The sequence below is a fragment of the Chiloscyllium punctatum genome, chromosome 11 (assembly GCF_047496795.1).
Source record: "Chiloscyllium punctatum isolate Juve2018m chromosome 11, sChiPun1.3, whole genome shotgun sequence".
Classification (NCBI taxonomy): domain Eukaryota; kingdom Metazoa; phylum Chordata; class Chondrichthyes; order Orectolobiformes; family Hemiscylliidae; genus Chiloscyllium; species Chiloscyllium punctatum.
The window spans coordinates 15,254,323-15,280,522 of record NC_092749.1 but is presented as its reverse complement, the minus strand read 5'-3'; the positions used below and the strand labels follow the sequence as shown (position 1 = coordinate 15,280,522).

The following is a 26,200-nucleotide window of genomic DNA, read 5'->3' as shown; positions in this document are numbered from 1 at the left end:
CTCGATCTCTCCTGTCTATACCTGACATATGTTTCCTTCTTTTTCTTAATCAAACTCTCAATTTCTTTTGTCATCGAGCTTTCCCTACACTTACTAACCTTTCCTTTCACCCTGACAGGAATATACTGTCTCTGGACTCTCGTTACCTCATTTCTGAAGGCTTCCCATTTTCCAGTCATCCCTTTACCTGTGAATATCTGTCCCTAATCAGCTTTTGAAAGTCCTTGCCTAATACCATCAAAATTGGCCTTCCTCCAATTTGGAACTTCGACTTTTGGATCCGATCTAACCTTTTCCATCACTATTTTAAAACTAATAGAATTATGGTCGCTGGCCCTAAAACGCTCCCCCACTGACACCTCAGTCACCTGCCCTGCCTTATTTCACAAGAGTAGGTCAAGTTTTGCACCTTCTCTAGTAGGTACATCCACATACTGAATCAGAAAATTGGCTTGTACACACTTAACAAATTCCTCTTCATCTAAACCCATATCACTATAGCAGTCCCAGTCTATGTTTGGAAAGTTAAAATCCCCTACCATAACTACTCTATTATTCTTACAGATAAATGAGATCTCCTTACAAATTTGTTGCTCAATTTCCCACTGACTATTAGGGGGGTCTATAATACAATCCCAATAAGGTGATCATCCCTTCCTTATTTCTCAGTTCCACCCAAATAACTCCCCTGGATGTATTTTCTGGCAGGGTCGTCAGAGAAACGAAAGACAGAGTTAACGTTTTGATTCTGGAGCAACTTCTTCAGAACTCTGAACCAGACTCGAAGTGTTAACTTCTGTTCCTCTCTTCACAGACCTGTTAAGTTTCTCTTACGTTCTCTGCGTTTGTTTCAGGTTTCCAGTGCCAACAGTATTTTCCTTTTATTTCAGTGTGACGGCTGGTCCTAGCTCAGGACTCGGGGACGTCGGGAGGGTCAGGGGTCTGAATGTCTGAATCCAACAACGTGCCATTTATTCAGTTTATTTGCCAACCACATTTAAGCCAACAGCTTTGAGTTCATTTGATGTGATTTTTTTTGTATGGCCGGAGAATGAATCTGAACATAGATAACACTGCCACAAATAGTCGACACAAATGCATTTAAGGAGAAGTTGGATAAACACAAGCAGGAAGGAAGAGAAGGATATGCTGATTGGGAGGAGGCTGGTGGGAAGCGTAAACACCACAATAGATCTTCAGAGCCGAGTAATGAATGAACATCAATGTGTTTGTCTTATTTAGGGCTATGTGCTTCTGGGGGTCATCTCTGGTCTGTAGCTTTCTGGGACTTGTATTGAATGGCAGAAGGTGCTTAAAAGCTCATTAATCCCTTTGGGATGGTATTACTAGGGACAAACTGCATTAATGTACAGACGAGGAGACAGCATTCTGTCTACCGTGAGCTCCTAGGGGAGGAGAGGGAGGATCATTTTTGTCAAAATATAACATTAACCCAGTGCAGCCATGGAATGAAGTGATATGAGAGTGGGAGAGAAAGTGGAGAACTGACATTGAACAGACAGCTGCTCTGCTCATCAGCTGTGGCTCAGGTAGTAGAACCCTCACCCCGTGTGCAAACCATTGTGGGTTAAATCCCACTCCTGGGCTGCTGCTTACGAATTAATGGAGACAGCCCACTGCAGCCCTGAGGGAGCTGCACTCTCGAGGATGCTGTTAAAAATGAGGTTCCTTCTGTCTTGATAGCATGACTTCATCTGCAATGCCTCGATCAATCACCGTAAAAACAGATTCTCTGTCCACCCTCATTTTGTCAGGACTTCTGTGCAAACCTCCACATTTCCCATATTACGACTTTCTAACTTGAAAGTTTTGCAGGATTACGGGGAAACGATGTCTGTGGGCAAACTGTCTCTTCAGGGGTCAGCACAGACGCGCTGGGCCAAATGGTCTCCTTCTATGCTTGTAAACATTCTACAGTAGCTTCATTTCAACAGTAATTGGCTGTAAAGTGCTATGAGACTTCCAGTAGTCGTGAAAGGCACTGCATAAACGCAATCCTTTCATTGAACCAGCTGTGCTGTCTATAAACTAGTGCAGGGTGGAAGCTGAGTATTATCGGATGGGTCGTTCAACTCCTGTGTCCTCCAAGCATGAAGTCAGGGGCGTGACAGAATCTCCATCACTCACTTGGAACATTGCAGACAGAATAACATGCAAGATTTACAATGTCACCTGAATTCAATGTCTATTCCATCCACCCCTGCGCTGCAGCTTATACTGCAGTGCTCCAAAGATGTGTTAGGTAAGGGGTAAATGTAGATGTAGGGGTATGGGTGGGTTACGCTTCGGCGGGACGGTGTGGACTTGTTGGGCCGAAGGGCCTGTTTCCACACTGTAAGTAATCTAATCTAATCTAATATCGTGACAGAACAGCCCTCTGCTGCATTCGTTTGAAGAGTAGCCAAGCACACATCAATTTATGAAGGATTTCATACTTAACCACATACTGGGTAGTGTTAAGAGTTTTCAGCACAGTATTCCAAAACCAAATTCATGTTCCACTACTGTAGCTCATTTCCATCATTGCAATTACTAATCAAAATGTCCTTTTGAGGCAATGTTTGGTCGCTCTTGTTCGCATGCTTCATTTTTATGTCTCTATGCTGTAGGATGACAGGCAATGACTAAAACAGTTCACTGTCAGGGCAAGGACTGTTTTCCAACATCATCAGCAATTTATCTATCCTTTGCTGGGGTCCAGTACCAAAAGTCTTAATAATCCGGGTCTGAAGCATCTGCAATTCTCATTTAACCGGAATCCAAAATATGAAAAAAAGAGAATTTACAGAATCCCTACAGTGTGGAAGCAGCGCATCGAATCCACACCAACCTTCCAAAGAGCATCCCACCCAGACCCAGACCCCCAGCTGATAACTCTGCATTTTCCATGGCCAATCCACCCCAACCTGCACATCTTTAGACTGTGGGAGGAAACCGGAGCACCCAGAGGAAACCCACACAGACACGGGGAGAATGTGCAAACTCCACACAATCGTGCGAGGGTGGAATCGAACCCGGACCCCTGGCACTGTGAGGCTGCAGCGCTAACCACTGAGCCACCGTGCCACCCCCAATTCTGGATGCTTGGGATCTAGATAATGGTAACTTTACTGGTGTTAGCAATTCGAGAAAGGCAGAAACACCTAACGCAGCCAGGCATCCTGGTGTTTAAGAGCAGTCATAGCAGATTGGTTTTAAAACTCACTTTCATCTTATGGCAGCAACAAGGCACCTTCTCTCAGCCACCAGCGTGTTTCTCATGTACCCGACAGTTTCAGATCATGCCCCCATCATTGGCCAGGGTTTACTGGATACTGGGGAGATCGCTGTTGTTCTGTCTTCTCTCTCAGGTCAGTGCTAGCTCAGCTCGGTCCTTCTTTCTGCCACTTTCTCTATCTGTGACAGTTGTTCTCTCTATCGTTTTTCTCTCTCCATTTCCAGTGTTGCTCGCACTCTCTGAAGCATCCTGTCAGTCTTCTCTCTTTCTCTCAAGTTCATCTCACATTCAGACTCTCTTTCATCTCCAATTCCCTTTCGAGGTCTATCTCCCTCACAAACTAACGGGGTCTCCCAATATTTCACGCCATTTCCACCCAGCCCCAGACTCTGAAATGACTCACAGTGCGGGACAGAAGGCAGTGGGGATGGGTGAGGTAGGCAGGTTCTCCAAGTTTTTGTTACATCTGGAATCAATGCACTCCAGGTTGGTCTACATTCCACCCTCTGGAAACGGGAGGTCATCCATACTCACTGGCCCTGTCTTAACACTACCACAAGTCCCATTTCCCTATCACCCCAAGGCAGCTCCCCTACCAACATCGCCTCCCAGTTAAACAAAATCTTGACTTTAAGCGTCTCGCTCATTTTCAAATCACTCCTCGTCATCAACCCTCCATGCCTCTGTAACCCCACAACCCTCTGAGATCCCAGGGCTTCTCTATTTCCGGGCCCTTGCGAATTCCTGATTTAAATCGCTCCATCATTGATGGCTGGGCCTACACCTGTATGGGGCTTGAGCTCTTGGAATCTCCTCGGCACACCTCTCTGCCTTGCTTTCCACTTTAAGACACTTCTTAAGTCTTATCTCTTTGAACATGAACACAAGAAACAGCAGGAATAGGCCTGTTCTGCCAATTGACAAGAATCGTGGGTGATCAAATTGTTGTGCCAATCCCACTTTCCATCAGAGCCCTGGATTTCTAAGTTTATCTCACTCTGAACATATTTAGTGACCCAGTCTGAGAGTAAGTCTGGCGCCCGAATTTACAATTGCCATTTCACACCCAGCTGCTGTCTGCATGAGGCAGGACTATGTCATCGCAGAAGCCGCTGCCTTCCCTTACCCCCTCCCCCCCCGCCCCTCCCCCAGCTCTTGCACAGTGGGGGCAGGCAGGAGAACAGGACTTAACCCGGGCATATGGTGAAGTTGGCAGAATGCTCTTTTGTCCAACCTCCGAGGAAGAGAAGGAAAATGACACAGGGAGTGAGGTGGCAGTGTGACAGCTGGGCCACTGCGCTCAGAGAATTGAGCCAGACAGACTCACGGTGACCTTTTGCCCAGAACCCGACACACATCTCGACACAAAAACAAAATGTGCAACGCGAGGCTGAACTGGCCCTGAGCAGCTGCAAGCAGCCACCCTTACAAACCAAAAGGTGCACATGGCCCTCGCTCTCCCCCCCCTCCTTTTTGTTCATCACTGAAGGAATCCTCAGTCAAAGCCACTGCTGTTAGACACGCCTCAGTGGTTGGCACTCTCGCCTCGCAGGCAGTTCAAGTCTCACTCCAAGCCCCTCAGCCCCTCACCCAGGCTCACACTGCTGTACTGAGGGAGTGCTGCAGGGTTGGAGGTGCTGTCGATAGACCCTGTCAGTGTGTTACGAAAGATCCCATTTTGAAGAGCAGCAGGGGAGTCCTCCAGAAACATCTGTCACTATTTAAAACCACAAATATTAAAATAGATTATTGACAAGTTTTGTGGGATCTTGCTGTGTACAAGTCAGCTGCTGCATTTCCTATCTGGGTAGCTGCTCTTTATTGGCTCAGGGATGTCCTGAGTCTTGAAAGAGGTGGATGTAAGTGTAAGATAGTCATAGAGTCACACAGCACGGAACAGACCCTTTGGTCCAACCAGTCCACGCTGATCATGTTGCCAAACTGAACTAGCCCCATCTGCCTGCTCCTGGCCCATTTCCCTCCAAATCTTTCCTATTCGTGTACTTATCCAAACCTCTTTTAAATGTTGTCACTGTACTTGCATCCACCAATTCTCTGGCAATTCATTTCACACACAAACCACTCTCTGTGGAAAAAAAACTGCCCCTCATGTCCTTTTCAAATCTTTTCTCTCAGACCTTAAAAACACACCTCCTGGTTTTGAACTCCCCCACCCTGGGGAAACAACGCCTGTCATTTACTTAATCTATGCCCCTCATGATATTATAAATCTCAAAAGGTCACCAGTCAACCTCCTGCACTCCAGTGGAAAAAGTCTCAGCCAATCCAGTTTTTTCTTATATCTCAAACTCTCCATTCCTGTCAATGTCGTGGTAAATCTTTTCAGAACCTTCTCTAGTTTAATATCCTTCCTATAACAGGGCAACCACAACTGGACAAAGTATTCCAGAAAAGGCCTCGTCAACATCCTGTACAACATCAACATGGCGCCCCAACTCCAATGAAGTTGGAGTCTAGACTCAAAGGTCTGAGCAACAAAGGCAAGTCTGCTAAGTGCTTTCTTAACCATCCTGTCTACCTCTGATACAACTTTCAAAGAATGATATACCTGAATTCCCAGGTCTTTCTGTTCCACAACACTCCCGGGGCCCTACCATTAATTGTTTAAGTCCTAGAGTCACAGAGATGTACAGCATGAAAACAGACCCTTCGGTCTAACCCGTCCATTCTGACCAGATATCCCAACCCAATCTAGTCCCACCTGCCAGCACCCGGCCCATATCCCTCCAAACCCTTCCTATTCAGATACCCATCCAAATGCCTCTTAAATGTTGCAATTGTACCAGCCTCCACCACATCCTCTGGCAGCTCATTCCATACACGTACCACCCTTTGTGTGAAAAAGTTGCCCCTTAGGTCTCTTCTATATCACCATTGAGAAAGCTGGCATTTAATGCCCAGCTAACTGCCCCTGTTGAAGATGCTGTTGGGTCACTTTGTTAGATGTAACTGAATGGTTTGCTAGGCTATTACAGAAGGCAAGGTAAAAACAATGACTGCAGATGCTGAAAATCAAATACTGGATAAGTGGTGCTGGAAGAGCACAGCAGTTCAGGCAGCATCCAACGAGCAGCGAAATCGCTGCTCGTTGGATGCTGCCTGAACTGCTGTGCTCTTCCAGCACCACTAATCCAGTATTACAGAAGGCAGGTGATCTTCAATCTCATTGCTGAGAGTCTGAGTACATAAGTAGGAATGGGCGGGTAAGGATGGCAGACTTCTCCCTGAAAGGAATCAATTAATCATGTGTGCTTACTACAATTCAGTAGATTTGTGATCACCATTACGGACACGACCATTTTATAAAGAAAATTTATATTAATTTAATTAATTGAATGCAAATTCAGATCTGAATTTCTCTCTACAGATCAATATTCCAGCCAAGACACTAGGCCAATAATGTAACCACTATATTACAGCTACTCCAACTCCTTCACATTCAGCATCAATTCGAAGTATCCGTAAGTTGTTCGATGTATTGGCACTTGTTGTATTTAAAGAAGGGGAGCATCTGCACATTTCTTTCAAAGTCTTGGGGGCGTGGGGTGAAGTGGTCAGTGCAACAGTGAGGATAAGGCTATAAGGCTGATAGTGAATCTTCCCATTACTTCCACCGCTTTTTATAATCCCATTTTCGTCAACAGGAAAGTTCCCTGGTGTGTTGCCGCTCTGCTAACTATCTGCAGTGTGATACTGTTTGATGGTGGAGTGGGAGGGGGAGTTGAAGTGTTGAGCCACGGGGTGGTTGGGTTGGTTGGTCCGGGTGTCCCAGAGGTGTTCTCTGAAACGTTCCGCAAGAAGGCGGCCTGTCTCCCCAATATAGAGGAGGCCAGATCGGGTGCAGCGGATGCAGTAAATGATGTGTGTGGAGGTGCAGGTGCAGGCGAATTTGCAACCGCAGGAAGAAGTGCTGGATGTCTTGAAACGGTTAAAGGTGGATAAATCCCCAGGACCTGATCAGGTGTACCCGAGAACTCTGTGGGAAGCTAGAGATGTGATTGCTGGGCCTCTTGCTTAGATGAAGTATATTATGGGATGTGTGATGTGTCCCTGGATAAGGGGCTGATTATATGGTGTTGAGATGTGGAGAAGTTTCTTCATTAGCAGCCTTGTGAACCTTAGGAATGCACTACCCCAGATAGATGTGGCCATCTCGTCATTGGATACATTTAAGGTTGAGACAGACAGATCTTTGGTCCCTTAGGGAATTGAGGAGTGGGCAGAGGAATAGTCCAAGATGAGCCCAGCCATGGCTGTAATAAATGGTGGAGCAGGCTTAATGGACCGAATGGCCCACTCCTGCTCCTTTTCCTTTCCACTGCTCTTGCAATAAAGCCTGACATGCCATTAGGTTTCCTAATTGCTTGTTCCAACTGCATGGTAACTTTATTGTGTTCCTGCATTTGTGCATCCAAGTCAGTCTATCATCAATACTTATAAGCTTTGTACCTTCAAAAAATATTGTGCTTTTCTACCTGTTTTATTATATATATGTATATATAATATATATATTATATATACATACACACAGACACACATACAGAGGCTGGGCTTCACTTGAGGGAAATAAAATCCAGAGGCTACAAGAATTAAGTCAGGTGAATAGGCCTGACTTGATTGCTCTACAGAGAGCTGGCATGGATTTGATAGGCTGAGTGGCCTCCTGCTGAGCTACAAAGACTCCAAACCCCTGGGGAATTTGCTGTTGGGCCACACTTATCGCTACAAATCCCTCCCATGCTGCTCCTGTCCCCTTATATCACTGCAACACTTCAGATGTCATTGAATCCGATAGGCAATATGGAGACAGTTCATGTCTGTCAACTGTCTCAAGGTAAAGTTACACACAGAAAATAACAACACAACAAATTAACCGGGCAGTAATGTCAGACCATAGCTCAGCTTCCTTTCTCACTCCACACCTGGCACTTGGGCTTTTCATCTCTCCCAGTTTCCGATATTATTCTGGGCTCCACAGGGAATAGACACATGCTGTGACATTGTGAGGTTGATCTTGCTTCCAATATTGCAAAGAGTTTGCTATTTCACTGTAAGTATTGTTCAAAGTAATCATTCATGGTATTACAGAGCATTACAAAGTCTGTACAGCACAGCACCTTCAGCCTAACGGTTGCACACTGGTGTACATCTCCATGAGAGCCTCCTGCCACCCTCCTTTCTCGCCATCTCTCTCTCTACCTTTCTTTGCTCATTTGCTCACCCTGTGTTTTCTGTAAACTGACCTTGAACAGAGGAATGTGGGAAATAGAAGGAGTCAGGCATTCAGTCCCTTAAGCCAGCTAATCTTCTACCTTAACACCATGTTCCTGCACTGTCCCCCATATCTCTTTGATACCTTTTACATCTACAAATGGACTGAATATTCTCAATGACTGAACCTCCACAGCCCTTCGGGGTGAAGAATTCTAAAGGGTCACTGTCCTTTGAGATTTTTCCCCATGTTAACCCAACATATTATTCAGAGGGCGTCTCTCCTGGATAGAAACCATTGCAACAACCCCCATCCCCCAACACTGGAAATATTCTTCATGTATGTGCCCTGTAAGAATTCTGAGCACTTCAATAAGATCACCTCTTAATCTTTGAAACCGTCTAGTCTCCTTGTACATCAAAATCCCATCACCCCACAAGTCATTGCCATAGTCACTTTGTGGCAAGTATGTCCTTTCTCAGGTGAGGGGACCAAAAAGGTACACAATGTGTTCAACCTGACTTGACTGTTTGGGGATGAGGGTGGTCCACATTAGTCAGACTCGCTGCAGATGGGCAGGTCTGTTTCACACTGTACACAGTTATCCTTTCCCGAAAAAAAAATGGGATGATGTGAAATAATAGATTCACCCTGCCCTCGTTTCACTCTGTTACAGCACAATTAATCCCGTATATACATATTGGTTACTTCAATAAGGATTTGGAAATTTGAACTAAAAGGGTAATGGGGTTTTGGGGAAACGAAATTAGGTTAAGGAAGGAAAGGAGAGGGGAGAAACAGCCCTTACCTCGCAGCACGGTCTTTAAGTTCACCTTGGCTTGCTGGTGCAGATCTTCTACACAGGGTGACCGGCTCGACGGGAGGAACACGTTCTCCTGGTGGTGCCATGATGCTTTATAGTGGACTGTCCACCTGCTCTCTTCATCCAGGTTAGAGACCGCTGGAAAAGAACAGGGAATTCTCTCAGTCTGACGGACATGGAATCACTCAGCTCATTATGTCAAAGCAACAGTCCGGTGAATCTCATTGTCCTCCCCTTTCTCCATGGACTTGTCTGATGCAAGGAGACACAAGCCGAGCTCAGCCATCACACCTCAGCCCGGCCACCTCGGCTGGACCCAACCCACCTTGACCTGACCCAATCCTCATTCTGACCCATCCCGCCTCCACTCAAATGGATCCACATTGACTCAGCCTGACCCAACGTCAACCAACCTGACCTGATCGAACCCGACCCGACCTGATCCAACCCGACCCAAACGGATCCGATCCAACCTGACCCGAACTGATCCGATCCAAACTGACCTGACCCAATCCATCCAAGATGACCCAACCCGACCCGATCTAACCCAACCAGAACTGATCTGATCCAACCCAACCCGATCTGATCCAACCCAACCCAACTGGAACCTGACTCAACCCAAACCAACCCCATTCAACCCAACTCAACCCATCCCAACCCAACTCAACCTGACCCAACCCAACTTAATCCAACCCGACTCGACTCGACCCCAACTGACCCAACTCACTCAACCTTACTCAAACTAACCCAATTCACCCAACCTGACCCAGGTCCACCCAACCTGACCAAAACTAACCCAATTCACCCAACCTGACCCAGCTCACCCATCCTGACCCAGCTCATCCATCCTGACCCCGTTCACCCAACCTGACCAAACTCAATTTGACATGACTCATCCAACCAGCTCGACTGAACCTGAACCAATCAGCCCCAGCCCCACCCACTTGACCCGATGTGATTTGGCCCAATACAACCAGCTGCCCATCACATCGTCCAAAGATTTGCTACAATTCCTCAGCTGTGTCCTTAGTCAGTCTTCCTGGAAATTTTTTTCTGAATTATTGATTAGCTCTGAACGATTTCAGCTCTGGTCGCAATTCAGTACAGCACTAATGGGAAACTTGAGAGGGGCCAGGGTCTAGCAAACTAATGGTGATCGCTTCCCTAGAAGAGCGTCTGTCCTACAGTACCCATTCTGAAAATGCATCAGACATACAACATTACACAACATGTGTTCCAGGCAGCCACAAGCCTAACCTCCGGAAGTCTTACTGCTGTATTGAATGTCTCAATCACACCTGAGATATGATAAGCTGCTTTGGGTGGAGTTCTGACCATTCAGTGTGGCCTCAATGCAGAACAAAAGTACCTTTGTTAGCTTGAGATTCCATTACGTTTTCGTTCCCCATTGTCAGCGAGTGCAAAGGTAACAATCTGGCGGAACCAGGAAATTACTACAGAAATTCCAGGCTGTTAGAAAGGAATAGGTGAATTGAGTTGAAGGACACAGACGGTGAAAGAGAGACAGAGATAAAGAGATAGAGAGGGGGCAACAAACATTGCAGTTTGAGAGCCCTTCCCTTCCCTAAGGACCTTGAACGTGGAATGCTTTTGAACCGCTTCAGCGCCACTGTGAACCGTAACCGACTGTGAACTTAGTCACTGAATCAGGGTGTCAGTTCTTCAAATGTACTTCAGTCCTATGTCAGGGCCAGTAGAGTTTGCCCTGACACTGGAATCGCACACTGGCTGCCCTATGACTTTATAAATCCCCTCCCTCAGGAGGTGAACAATCATGACTTGAACATTTATTCTCATTGTTTTTCTTCCTGATATATTAGCTTCTGGTTCAGCACATCTCACCATGCATTGGGGGTTCAGACTAAAACTGGTGTTTGCAAAACTTGCTCATTTATGTCAGAAATGTTCTTGGCAGTGTCACAAGGACTTCATATCTATAGTGAAGAAATGGCACTTGCGCTGTAATGTACTCTGCAACAGGAATAAGAAAGGGAAGAGACACTGTTTGAAATATTGAGAGGCTGATGCTGAAACAACGAGAGTAGGTTCTATAAGTCCCAGAAAAAAGTGCCATCTCTCAACCATTAGACAGGTTACCAACACTTGATGGTCAGAGATGTGAAGGTTTCATCACAAATTATGAATAGTCTTTCTTCCATATTCTAGCATATAACCAACAGAAATAATATTCAAAAGGCAAGGAACAAATATTTTCCTTATAATGGTTTGCCCTCAACTGGAGTATAATATCCAATTCAGGATAGCACACTTGAGGAACAAAGTGGGGATGCAGGATAGATGGACAAGAATAGTCAAGCAATGAGGAACTTAGATAGACCAGGCTGTCTCTTGCAAGAGAAAACTGACAGGGATATTCAAAATGATCAAGGGTCTGGACAGAATTTGTTTTTGAATTCTTTCGTGGGATGTGAATGTCTCTGACGAGGCTAGCATTCCCCCTTCCTTAAACTGAGCGGCTCACATGGCTTTTTCAGAGAACAGCCAGCATTTGGGCCAAATTGCTGGGGACCTGAAGTCACACCTAGGCCTGACCAGGTAAGAATGGCTTGCTAAAGGATCAGGCAGGTTTTTGTGGAAATTGATGGTAATTCCATGGTCACCATCACTAAGACTAACTTTCAATTCCAGATTTATTCTTTGGAATCAAATTCCACCAGTTGCCTTGTGGGATTTGAGACACCCCCAGCCCAAGAGCTGAGCTCGAGCTCAAGGTGAAAGGTGAAAAGTTTAAGGGGGATACACGCAGCAAGTACTTCACACAGAGGGTGGTGGGTGTCTGCAACGCGTTGCCAGCAGAGGTGGTAGAGGCAGGAACGGTAGATTCACTTAAGATACGTCTGGACAGATGCATGAGTAGGTGGGGAGCAGAGGGACACAGATGCTTCAAAATTGGGCGACAGGTTTAGACAGTAGATTTGGATCGGCTCAGGCTTGGAGGGTCGAAGGGCCTGTTCCTGGGCTGTAAATTTTCTTTGTTCTCTTTATTCTTAGTCTAAGCATGAATATCTAATTCAGTAACATTGCCACTAAGCCATTGTCGCCCCCGGGTAAAAAGAAAATGTTTCCATTGATGGAAGGATGGAGAACCAAAGGACACTGATTTATGGTGACTGGATAAGGATGCAGAAGTAACTTGAGGAAAAACATGTGTTGCAGCAGTTAGTAAATTCAGAGAGTGCAAGGGAGTCACATTCAACTGTGGCTTTGAGGAGGGCATTGGATAAAAGGAGGAATTTGCAGGGGTACGGGGAAGGGCTGTCGAGTGGGACAATCTGAATTGCAGTTTCAGAGAGCCAGCAGAGAGGCTGAATGGCAACTTCTATCCCACAACCATACTACGATTCTTTCTCCTCCCCCTGACCAAGTGTTGATCATAAAAGTGTCCTGGGGATCAACTTTCGATTTGTGGAGCCTCAGGGAGAATCCAAAGTACAGATGTTGACTGAACAGAAGTTGGGAAGCTTCTTGGCAGTGGCAAGACCAGCAGCTTGGCACATGGGCACTGCAGCCAATGCCAAAGGGCAAGTGTTTGATCTTAAAGTCTGTTGTAAAGTCTCTGAACACACAGCCCACCTCCTGCTGACACAAGTCTAGCGTTACTGTAACAATCATCAGAGACCTCCCTTTTGTTCTGGTGTCAGTCCATTGCTAGTGCCAGATATCCACTTTCATAAAGTGCTGTTGCCCCAGGGACCCATTCATCTCAGTCTCACGGAACCATCATCTCACAAGTAGCTTTGCAACCATCTTCCAGTTGAGCAATTCAATACTACACAGCAAACTCCCCCCAGTTGTATTTCTCCAGCTGATACTTGCGACTTGCTGATCACCCTGATTCCCTTATTCTAACGGGAGACTCATATGGGTCTCCATGTGACCGAGGGCTACAGTGCCTGCTGCACCCATCAATACAAATAGACCCAAACTAAATCAGAGCTCAGTGAGTGTCCTTCACTATCACCTCTGAGTCAAAAGATTGCTGGTTCAAATCCCACCCCAGAATCCTGAGCGCATTGTTTAAACTGAAATTCCTAACACAGTACTGCATTGTCGGAGAAAGTGTGGATCAAATGAGCTGTTAAATCCCAACAGTCGCACTCTCTGGAGAATGTGAAAGATGTCAAAGCTACTGTTTCATAGAGTCATAGATTCATACCTTAGGGAAACAGACCCTTTGGCCCAACTCGTCCATGCTGACCAGATATCCTAAATTAATCTAGTCCCATTTGCCAGCATTTGGCCCATATCCCTCTAAACTCTTCCTATTCATATACCCATTTAAATGTTATAATTATACCAGCCTCCACCATATCCCAGGCAGCTCATTCCATACACACACCATCCTCTACTTGAAAAAGTTACCCCTCGGGTCCTTTATAAGGCCTTTCACCTCTAATCTTAAACCTATGCCCTGTAGTTTGCGACTCCCCCGCCCCTGGGATAAAAACCTTGGCTATTCACCGGAAAGAGATTTTAAAAACCTCTACAAGGTCACCCCTCAGCCTCTGACACTCCAGGGAAAATAGCCCCAGCCTATTCAGCCTCTGCCTAAAGCTCAAACCTGCCAACATCTTTCTCTGTCTTTTCTGAACCCTTTCAAGTTTAACATCTTTTCTTTAGAAGAGGGACCAGAATTGTACACAGTATATCTGCATACCTTACATATTTGCTTCTCAATTTCCCATTGACCACTGGCGGGCCGATAATACAATTTCAAGAAGGTGATCACCCTGTTCTTACTTCTCAGATCCATCGAAATAACTTTATCCCACAAGAGCATGCTGTTATGTCCTGGCAACGGTTTCTCTCTCAAACAGCAACCCTGCTACAGAACTGTATCAATGCAGTGTCAGCTTTGGCTCAGTGGTAGCACCTCTGGGACACAAGGTCCTAAGTTTGAGTCCCAATGCTGGGCCTGCGTGCAAACTTCAAATCTCTTGCTCCTGTGCAGTACCGAGAGCAAGCTGCACTGTCAGAGTTGCTGTCTTTCAGATGAGACACATGGTGGACATTACAAAAAGTACCAAAGCACTATTTCAATGATGAATTGAGGAATTATGCCCTGGCCAATATCTATCAACAATCAGAAAACCTGGTTATCTGGCTATTATCACACTGCTGTTTGTGGGAGCTTGGTCTGCACAAATTGGCTCCTGAAATCTGTACATTACAATGTGAACTACACTTACAAAAAAAGTACATTACTGGTGACAAAGTACTTTGAGATCAGCAGTGATCATGAAAAATGCTGAATAAATACAAATCTTTTTCTCTTTTAGCTGTCTTTCTAAATGTAGCTCGTGCTCCTCAGAGCAGATTATGTACAGCAGTCCCTGGCCATATTGGGCATACCAGACGTAATTTCAATGAGGATTTCACACCTTAAACACTTTTCTCTTTCCTATTGCTCACTCAATCTTTCTTTCTTGACTTCTTTACCAGACTTCCTGGATCAGATTCCAAATAGGTATTATTTTGAAAACCGCATGTTACTTCATAGGTAACACAATATCGTCACAATTAATGACTAACCTCCAGGATCAACCTCTTAATAACACCTTGCATTTGTCTAGCACCTTTTAAAGTGTCCCCGCAAGTCTTTCTTAGGAACATCAATTGACACCAGGCCAAAGATAGAGACCTGAGAACAGGATTGAAAAATGTGTTGCTGGAAAAGCGCAGCAGTCAGGCAGCATTCAAGGAGCAGGCGAATCGACGTTTCGGGCATAAGCCCTTCTTCAGGATTCCTGAAGAAGGGCTTATGCCCGAAACGTCGATTCTCCTGCTCCTTGGATGCTGCCTGACCTGCTGCGCTTTTCCAGCAACACATTTTTCAGCTCTGATCTCCAGCATCTGCAGTCCTCACTTTCTCCCACCAGTTCAATGATCTAGATTTTAAGAAATGCCTTAATGAAAAAAATGGGTGCAAGCCCACTGAACTACAGGATGATTTGGAGATGCTGGTGTTGGACTGGAGTGTACAAAGTTAAAAATCACACAACATCAGGTTATAGTCCAACAGGTTTAATTGGAATCACAAGCTTTCTGAGCACTGCTCCTTCATCAGGTGGTTCTGTACTCCACAATCACCTGATGAAGGAGCACGTTCTGAAAGCTAGTGCTTCCAATTAAACCTGTTGGACTATAACCTGGTGTTGTGCGATTTCGAATTATATGATAGCACATACAACTTGTGTGTTTGGAGGTGACTGGGTTGGGGGGGGGTGGTGGTGGGAATCGACTGAAGTTACCCTGTTTTATAATGTCAGCGTTGATTCAGTGGTCACTATTCTTGTTTCCGAGTCACAGACTGTGGGTTCAAGTCTCACTCCAGGACTTTAGTACAAATACTCCAACTGTCACTCCTGCTGCAATACAGACAGTATGCTGCACTGTGTCAGGTTGCAAATGAGACATTAACTAAAAAACAGGCCTTTCTGCCCCTCTCCATGTACAAATCCATGATGCCACTTTTCACACTGGAAGAAGGGCCACATGGAGAGAACGGGCCAAACAGTTCGCTTCCACACTGCAACCATTCTTTGATTCAATAATTGCTGAGGCTGTACAAGGCTCTGATCAGACCACATTTAGAGCATTGTGAACAGTCTTGGGCACTGTATCCAAGGATGGATGGGCTGTTGTTAGAGGGGTTTAGAGGTGGTTCATAAGGATGATCCAGGGGATGAAGTGCTTGTCATTGGAGGAGCGGTTGTGGAATATGGGTCTGTACTCAGTGGAGTTTAGAAGGATGAATGGGATCTGATTGAAGCTTACGGATTACTGAGAGGCTTGGACAGATTGGACATGGAGAAGATGCTTCCACAAGTTGAAGAGACTAGGACCTGAGGGCAGAGCCCCAGAGTGAAGGAACGACCTTTTAGAACTGGGTTGAGGAGGAAATTCTTCAGCTAGAGGCTGGGGGGATCTCATTGCCACAGAAGGTTGTAGAGGCCAAGTCATTGAGTGTATTTAAGACAGAGAGAGATCGAGAGAGAGAGAGAGAGAGGTTCTTGATGAGTAAGGGGAACAAGGGTTGGGAGGTGAAGGCAGGAGGATGGGGTTGAGAAACATATCAGCCATGATCAAACGGCAGAACAAGCTTGATGGGCCAATGGCCTAATTCTGCTCCTACATCTTACGGCTTTATAATTGCCTGCAGATAGGCATTGTGTTCAGCTGCTGGGGTGTAGAAGGCTACACCCTCTTGTGTTGCCACAAATGGGATCTGCTGCATCATCCCAGGTCAAAAAGAAACGAGTCATCCTTCGGAATCAAACCCTAGGAGGACTGAGTATGTTCAGGATCTGAAGAGCAGAAAATGACACATACTTCACATAGACTGAACTGGGCTGAGCTGAGCTGCATAACTGGAATGCCCTCCAGGACTAATTCAGCCTTGGGTGACTAGCTGACAGAGGCTAAAGCTCACTGCATCCCCAGGATGTGTCCCAACAGCTGGGCTTGCAAGACATTTCAGGGTGGGTAACATTGTTAAGGGGTTTGGAAAATAAGTGGAGGAGATTCTGCTGCTGCACAACAATCTTTGACTGACCCCTCAAGTGTGAGAGACAGGGAGAAAACCTCCCACCCCACTGCCACGCTTTACAAAGCCTGGTGGTTCAGTCTCACTGTATAAATCAGGGTGTGTATAAGTCTGCTTACAGTAAATACTGTACTGTATATATAGCACTGGGTTACAGTGCTTACCATATTTCACTGAGCTGGGTAAACTACACTGACACGGTTCTTAGAGTACCTGCATTGTGCAAATCCTGCCGAGGGTCAGTTCTTTGTCGTATACAGCATATTAAATTACAGGATTGCAAAGCATGGGCACGATACAGAAGTGAAACAAAAGGAAGGTGCCACAAAGATCTCTCTCAGGAACCTGAATCCCTGGTACGGCCATCAATCCCATCTTTAAATACAAACTTCAGCATACAAGCAGACAAAGTGTTAAAAAGGGTTAAAACGTGACACTGCAAAGGAACCAAGACCCATTAAATTTCACGGCCTCTCAGTCACTGAGTTGGAAGGGCTTGCTGATAATTGCAAACTCTACACTGATCGCTGTTCCAGCTTTTATTCCTGCTGAAGGAAATCCAATACAGCCCTGGGGTAAACCTTTGGAAACTGACAACTGCTTTTCAAGTGCACTCCTTAAAAGCAGACAGACAGCTCCAGTAACAACGCACTTTTCAGGGTCTCTTACCCTAGTGCTCGCAACACCCCGTGCCCAGGAGCGCACAACAGATGTCAGTCCCTATGTCCTCATTGTAAAGCTCTCTCCCTCGAGACTCTCTGGGGAGGTTCTGAATGCAATGATTGAACAGAAGCAGCAACAATATCCAGGCAGACATTCCAGTGCTGTATTGAGGTAGTACTGAGGGAGTGCTGGCTGCTATATTTCCTTCATTACAATTGTGACTACACTTCAATAGGCATTTCATTGGCTGCAAATCACATTGAGACGTCTGGTGGGTGTGTAAAGTGTTATATACTTGTTTTTTTATATGGGGACAGGGTGAGGGAAGTGGGACAAGGCGATGGATAGGGTGAGTAGACAAGGTCTTTTCCCAGGCTGTGGGAGTCCAAAACAAGAGGTTTAAGGTGAGAGGGGAAAGATTTAAAAAGGTACCGAGAGGCAACTTTTTCATGCAGAGGATGGTGCGTGTATGGAATGAGCTGTCAGAGGAAGTGGTGGAGGCTGGTACAATTACAACATTTAAAAAGCATTTGGATGGGTATATGAGTAGGGAGGGATAAGGGTTTAGAGGGATATGGGTCAAATGCTGGCAAATGGGACTAGGTCAGCTGGGATGTCTGGATGGCACAGAAGAAGGGTCTGTATGACTATAACTGGATAGCTTTTTCAAAGAGTCAGTACTGATACAATGGACCAAATGGCCTGTTTCTGAGAGTGTATTTTTATGCATAGCAGCTTCCATATACAGAGAGATGATTCAATCATGGAATCCCATAATGTGGAAACAGGCCAATCAGCCTTTTGCGTCCACACTGACCCTCCGAAGAGTAACCCACCCAGATCTGCTCCCCGCAATCCCACCCCACACCCTATCCCCATAACTCTACTTCCAGTGGCTAGTCCATCTAACTTGCAAATCCCTGGACACAATGGGCAATTTAGCATGGCCAATCTACCCTAACCTGCACATTGTTGGAGTGTGGGAGGAAACCCAAGCAGACACAGGGTGAATGTACAAACTCCATGCAGTGGTCCGAGGCCAGGGTTCCTGGTGCTGTGAGGTAACAGTGCTCAGGCAACACTGAGCTACTGTGCAATGCTTAACATAACATGCAACATAGAAGGAGGCCATTCGACCCAGCAGGTCCCTGTTAGTGTTTATATTTTCTAAAGCAAACATCTGAAGTGTTGTTTGTTTACCCTGATCCCATAGCTTTTCACCCCCATGTCTTTCTTCCGTCCTCTATTGTTGACATGATCTCTGCCTTGAACCTATAGCACTGGGTGCAAGTCCCATACCACAGCACTTAGTTTTGGAACTTTTCCTGCTCTCTGTTCTAAATCGTTTGCTTCTTGATTTCAATCTGTAGTATCTCATTCTTAACCCCTTCCACTAAAGTTGCTATCGCTGTTGAAACCAGGAACTCAGGTAACCTCTAAAGGCATTGTCTGACACATTATCCTCCATCCCCATTCAGACTGAACTCACCATCTCCTGATCGAAGACAAAACTTTTTTCAACATTTACTTTCAGGGGAGTGACCAGTGTGATCTGTTGGGCCACAGCAGTTGCTATGGACACACAGAGAACAAAGGTTCAGGGCGTGAACCATACAGCTTTAGTTATCCGGTTATACGGTATATCAAGTGCTTGTCAATGGCAGAAATTGGAGGGTTTGAGCGACAGGGAGAGGCTGAATAGGCTGGGGCTATTTTCCCTGGAGCGTTAGAGTCTGAGGGGTGACCTTACAGAAGTTTATAAAATCATGAGGAGCACAGATAGAGATAAATAGACAAGGTCTTTTCCCTAGGGTATGTGGGTCCAAAGCTACAGGGCATAGGTTTAGGGTGAGAGGGGAAAGATTTAAAAGAGACCTAAGAGGCCACTCTTTCACACAGAGGGTGGGGTGTGTATGGAATGAGGCTACCAGAGGAAGTGGTGGAGGCTGCTACAATTACAACATTTAAAAGGGCATCTGGTTGGGTACACGAACAGAAAGGGTTTAGAGGGATATTGGCCAAGTGCTGGCAAATAGGACTAGATTAATTAAGTATATCTGGTCAGCACGGACGAGTTGGACTGAAGGGTCTGGTTCTGGGCTGTAAAATAGACATAGGTTAAAGTGTTTATTAAAATTTAATTTTTGGGATTTGGCTTCTGCAAAATCGAAGCTAGCATTTCTAGCCCATTCCTGGGTGCCTTACAGAGTGCTGCATTTAATAGTTGAATAGCTACTGCGCACCAACATCTTCAGTGGGTACTTGCCCCTTGAAACTACAGAACTCCTCACCCTTCCATTCCATCGTCCTGCAGCTTCCAGGTTTACCCATTCAAAAGGAAGAACCCTTCCCAATCTCAGCAGGAGCTCCATAAGCCCTCTAAGTCTGCGAGTGGTGGAATAATGAAGGAAATTTTAGCCGCGTCCCTGAGCAACAGCAGAAATTCCTTCAATCCCAGCCCCTTTAATTCCTTCAATCCCAGCCACAAAACACCAGCACCACACAACACTGCACTCACCCTTTTTCTTGAAGAGCTGAATGAAGGATTCCAACTTTCTGTTTATAAACACCACCATGTCTTTTCCAACTAATTCTCTTGCCTTTCAAAGTCTTTCCAGCATTGTAGCAGGGCACAGAGGGGTGAGTCTGTCTCCTGCCTCAGACCCAAACTCAGGGGAAGAAAGAGGAATCCCTTTTGGTTTTTCTCTGCCAAATCGGTTGTTTGCAGTCATTCACTTAATATGTGACGGTTTTGTTTCACAGTGGCAGGGAGGAGGAAGTAGGGAGTAATTTGTTTTCTTTTACAAAGAAAAACAGGCTTGTAACCCAAGAAGCTTAGGTTTAGATCCACTTTCTCGCTCCCCTTCTCAAATGAATTAAGCTCAGCCACGAAATATTATCCCTTCCATTTAGACCATCAAAACGTCACAGGAGATGCTGCAAACATGGGCTTCCTGCTACAAGTGTCCTCTCAGATGCTCAATTTTGTGTCTCAGAAATTGAAGCGCAAGTCGAGGATTGTAATGTGATGTTCTCTTTAAGTCCACCTGCTCTTTAGTCCTCTGCGTCTCAACACTAAGACTGATAGGAGCAAGAACTCCTTCCCACCCACCACTCCCTTCCTCCCACCACCCCTGCCACGCTCCTCCCCCCATCCTTATGTTGCTAGGAAATAGTTTAACAAAGATATTCCCCCCCCCCCCTCCCCCCACCCCCACCATCCTCTCCAACCTTCTGCACACATCAAGTGAACTCAAAGCCAATCTGATTCATTCCTGTCAGCGAGGGGGGTCATTGTTTGGCTGGCCTCTCCAAGCTCCCCCTCCCCATCCCAAATCCACCCTTCCCCCCACCTCACAGCAGTCAATAGCTGGATCTTTACAAAGGAACCTCTGTGGAATTGCTAACACAGTCTGTATTTCTTTCCACTCCCCCCCCACAAATTATCAGCTCCAACTGCTTTGTGCTCCCTTTGCTGGGCTCTCATTTCCAACTCTGCGGAGACAGTGGTGGCAATCGTAGCCAAGGTGATGCCTTCGTTGAAACTGAAATCTGCGATAAAGTCAATCCAATCCGACATATCGATTTTCATATTTGTCACTTTTGCGTAGAACACTTTGCATTTTTTTTATAAAGGCTAACATTTCACCTTTTCTTAAAGCAGCAGTTTACAAAGCTGCAGCAAGTTTCTCCAGGTCTGACTCAACAGTTGATTGAAATATCCCAAAATACATCTACAAACCGATGCATACCTGAAGATAAGGCTGGAATTATACAGGAAGCAAAGCAAGGGAGGGGGGGCAGATCAGCTATTCCGACGAGTGTGAAGACTGCAGTTCTTTTACTGATTCTGTGGGACCTGCACTTTCCTCATTTCCTATCCAATTAAAGCAGAAAGGTTTTCTCATCTTAATCACTCTTCCTGATCAATAGACCCTGATGGTCTCTAGTCATGCCTATGGCCTCTGCCCTTTACAGCAGCTACTGACACACATTCCAGTTTATAACTCACTCCCAGGGGTCCACTATTCTACATATAATCTATCTGAATCTCTTGATTAGATTCCAGTCTGTAGCACACACCCCATTATCCACTATCCAGGAAACGATCTGAACCCCTCAACTGCAGTTCAGTCTCGGAGTCATTCTATCCCACCTACCCAACCCTTTCTATCAGAAATATTGCAGATTTGAAAAGGTTAGTTAGTTGTAGTTCATTAACCAGTGAAAAAGAAGGTTGCAGGTCACTCTGAACCAGGGTTCAGTGCTGAACAAGCCTTTGTGCAATTTTTTTTCCCAGCACCAGCCTGATGTTAAAAACTACTTTCTCACAGTACAGACTCCCCATTCATCACAATAATTCAGTGATGGAAGGAATGAGAAAGAGTGCTCGGGGAGTGGTGGAGGGTGGGGGAGGTGGAGGTGTTAATACTGAGGTAATCGAGAAAGCACCTGATGCATAGCCACCTGTTAACCCGTGAGCACAGTCTGAGAGTCGCATAGTGTGCTCCACATGAGCTTTTTGATGCCACATCAGTTTGACGATGGGAACCGTCATGGCAATGATGCCGAAGGTGGGGATGTTACACTACACCACCCACCGGTGGCCTTGAAGATGGCGTTTGACGAGGGTCGGGGGAAGGTCATACAAAATCTTTCCCATCCACCCATTTGGGGCGGCACAGTGGGTTAGCACTGCTGCCTCACAGCACGAGCGCCTTGGGTTCGATTCCAGCCTCGGGTGACTGTCTGTGTGGAGTTTGCATATTCTGCGTGGATTTCCTCCCAATCCCCAAAGATGTGCAGGTCAGGTGAATGGGCCGTGCTAAACTGCCCATAGTGTTAGGTGCATTAGTCCGCGGGAAATGGGTCTGGGTGGGTTACTCTTCGGAGGGTCGGTGTGGACTGGTTGGGCCAAATGACCTGTTTCCACACTGTAGGGAATCTAATAACCCCGACTTGTGGCAAAATGGGGTGTGGGTCATTGGTGACTCATCCTATCTTGGACCTTTTGACAGCGATAAATGGCTCGTTAAGGGCATAAACCCCATTTGCTGGCATTTTACCCAAAGCCTGGGGGGTGGGGGCATGCGTGACGCCTGGCAGCTTCAGCTCACGTTAGCTGAAGTGGCACGGACCAGGTTTAGGTTTCCTTTGCCATTTTCCCAGGCTGACCAGATGGACCTCCCCCACATCCCCTTCCCTCCACCCCAAGGTCAGACTCCCTCTCTTTCACTTCATCCAAACTCTCTCAAAGTAGCCCCCAGAACCCTCACCCCCAACCCTCAATTTACTTCCTTTTCATTGGATATGTGCCTGTGGTCCCAGCAGTGTTCACTGCCCCCTACCTGGCACTGTTGGCACTGTGGAGTCATAGAGGTGTACAGCATGAAAATAGACCCTTCAGTCCAACTTGTCTATGTCTACCAGATATCCTAAATTAATCTAGTTTCATTTGCCAGCTTTTGGCCCATATCCCTCGAAACCCTGTTCAGTACTGCCCAACTGACTGGCCAGCACTTGTGAAGGTGGGACGTCCACTTAGGATGATGGCAAATGTTTCACCTTCAGGTTATACACGCAGATGGTGCTGTGGTGCTGTCCCTACCTAAAAGGCCTGGGTTCAAGTCCCACCTGTCCCAGTGCTGTGTTATAACACACTCTAATGAGTTGATTTTAAAGTATCTAAAATAATGAACGCTGCTCCCTGAATTACTGCAGAGGAGACAACACAAAGGTGGGCAAAGACAAAGGTAAAAGCATACCCTGTTCCCATGAGATCCCACCTGCCCCAAGTTCACTGGTCTCAGCACAACCACTGACCTGCAGATTTGCATTTAGCCTCAGTACCTCTGGGATAGGTAGGAGGGGAATAAAGAGATGCTTGCTTTTGATTGGCATCCCAGGACCCGGTGGGATATGTGGATTTTGGGTTGGGCCAGCAGGTTAGAGATGGAGGTCATATCCTCCGCATTAAAAATGCCTATTGGAACTGAGCGTCACCAGAGTGAGAAAAACAACACCTGCATTTATATAGCACTTTGAACCTCCGCGAGTGGTTTAGAAATGTAAGTTGTTAAACGTTGCACCCAGTATGCATGCAGCGTGACAGCAATAAGATTGACCTTTTCTTTGTTGAGGGGAATAGATAATAATTTGAGGTAAATGCCCCTTCCCTTTTTCAAAATAGTGATATGGCATCTTCTATAGCGACCTGAGGGGGCACATGGGGACTCAGATTTGACATTTCACATGGAAGACTGCAAAATAGTGCATTTTCCACAACTCAATAGCAATTACACTTTATTACATTGACTGTAAAACATGTTGGGACGTCCTGAGGTTGTGATAGGTGCTATATAAATGCAACTCGCTGTATTCTAATTTACCGCCATGTGTTATATTGAGAATGATGATGATAAAATATTTTGATATAAAGCGGTTTATCATATCTCATCGATCACAGAGGCCACTGAAATCTTTCATTAGCTGTTGTATTTCAAAGCAGACATCTGTGTAAACTTGAAGCCACGGCTAATCCGGGACTCTTTATAAATTGATTCAGAATTGCCCTTGAGGTCCATCAAAAGAAATAACAGAAGGCTTTTAAAATCCAGCAGAAGCAGTACTTCTCACACTCTCTCAGTACTTCTTTTGTTATAAACTCAAATCCAGAAGGGCATTTTGACCCGACAATGGTGCTCAGAATGGAGAACAGCCTCCCCTCTCCAAAACGTTTGCTCAGTATGAAACAACTCACCCCTGGAACTGGCTAAATGCACTGAGAATGGCTCATGTACCAATCCATTTTAAATAATGCTTGCACAGGCTTAAGGCGGTCATTTCAGAGCAGCACTGAGAGAGTGCTGCACTGTCACAGGCACAGCGCAAGATGTTAAAGCAATTAGCTGGGTGCTGTCTCAGGTGGAAAGGAAAGAAACCTTGCGTTTCTAAACATGATCGGCATAGGCTTGGAGGGCCGAAGGGCCTGTTCCTGTCCCATACTTCTCTTTTGTTCAACCTCAGTACATTCCAAAGCCCTTTATATCCAATGAAGTACTTTTTTTGGAACTGCAGTGACTGTTCTAACGTGTCAACCAATTTACACACAGTGAGCTCCCACCAACAGCAATGTGATGGCGCTGGTTGAAGGATAATGTGTTGGCCAGGGCTCCAACACAACTTCACCACCTTTCTTCAAATAGTGACATGGGATGTGTCAAGTTGAGCAGAAAGCAGAAGTGGGGCTCCTGTTTAATACCTCATTCAGGGAGGGGTCAGTTAGTTCAGTTGGCTGGATGGCTGGTTTATAATGCAATGTGATAGCAACAACATGGGTCCTGCGCCAGCTGAGGTTACCATGGGCGACTCTCCTTCTCAACCTCATAGAGTCTTAGAGATGTAAAGCATGGAAACAGACCCTTTGGTCCAACTCATCCATGCTGACCAGATATCCTAAATTAACCTAGTCCCATTTGCCAGCACTTGGCCCATATTCCTCTAAACCCTTCCTGTTCATGTACCCATCCAGATGCCTTTTTAAATGTTGTCATTATACTAGCCTCCACTATTTCCTCTGACAGCTCATTTCATACACGCACCACCCTCTGCGTGAAAAAGTTACCCCTTGTGTCCCTTTTAAATCTTTCCCCTCACTTGAGGTGTGGTGATCTTCAGATTAAACTCACCACCAGTCACCTCTCTCCAATGAGAGAGCTGCCGTACCGTCCATTAAGATTATGGTTACTTCAATGTTTTATCCAAAAGATGGCACCCATATCCTAAATTAATCTAGTCCCATTTGCCAGCATTCAGCCCATACCCCTCTAACCCCTTCCTTTTCATGTATGCATCCAGTTCTCCCTGGCCAACATTTATTCCCCAACAAACATCACTTCAGATTGAATATCTGCTCATTGTCACTTTGCTATTTGTGGGACTTCGCGCAGTGTCACCGGAACTGTGTGTTTCAATGGGTTCACAGGATAATTTTACCTCTGGGCTAAACATTTGAATTGAAATCAGCCTAGCTACCTTTATTTCTCTGCCGATTCTAACAATGATGAGCTCCACTGTGAGAGACTCTAAACAGTATCTGGAGAACATGGAACATAGAACAACACAGTGCAGAACAGGCCCTTCGGCCCTTGATGTTGCACTGACCTGTGTACTATTCACAGCTTGTCCCCCTACACTATCCCGTCATTATCCATGTGCTTATCTAAGGATTGTTTAAATCTCCCTAATATGGCTGAGTTAACTATATTAGCAGGTAGGACATTCCACACCCTTACCACTCTCTGAGGAAAGAACCTGCCTCTGACATCTGTCTTAAATCTATCACCCCTTAATTTGTAGTTATGCCCCCTCGTACAAACTGACATCATTATTCTAGGAAAAAGATTTTCACTGTCTACCCTGTCTAATCCTCTGATCATCTTGTATGTCTCTATCAAATCCCCTCTTAGCCTTCTTCTTTCCAATGAGAATAGACCCAAGTCTCTCAGCCTCTCCTCATAAGACCTTCCCTCCTGACCAGGCAACATCCTGGTAAATCTTATCTCTTGTTATCCTTTCCAAAACCTTTCCTACAACAGAAGTAAGGCTCACTGGTCTGTAATTACCTGGGTCATCTCTGCTGCCCTTCTTGAACAA

At 45.8% G+C, this 26,200-nt stretch overlaps 1 protein-coding gene across 9 annotated transcripts in view; it reads right to left on the bottom strand.

Annotated features, from left to right (window-relative positions):
- LOC140482751 (NHS-like protein 1) overlaps positions 1-26,200 on the bottom strand; it is a 265,348-nt gene that overhangs the window by 30,266 nt on the left and 208,882 nt on the right. For 7 of the 9 annotated variants that reach the window (XM_072580336.1, XM_072580334.1, XM_072580335.1 and 4 more), the window contains exon 2: positions 9,280-9,432. In XM_072580336.1, the coding sequence (XP_072436437.1) occupies positions 9,280-9,432 (153 nt within the window). Of the gene's footprint in view, positions 1-9,279; positions 9,433-10,663; positions 10,701-20,063; positions 20,617-26,200 lie in introns of those variants that run through there. The other 2 variants (XM_072580340.1, XM_072580341.1) reach the window with 2 other exon arrangements.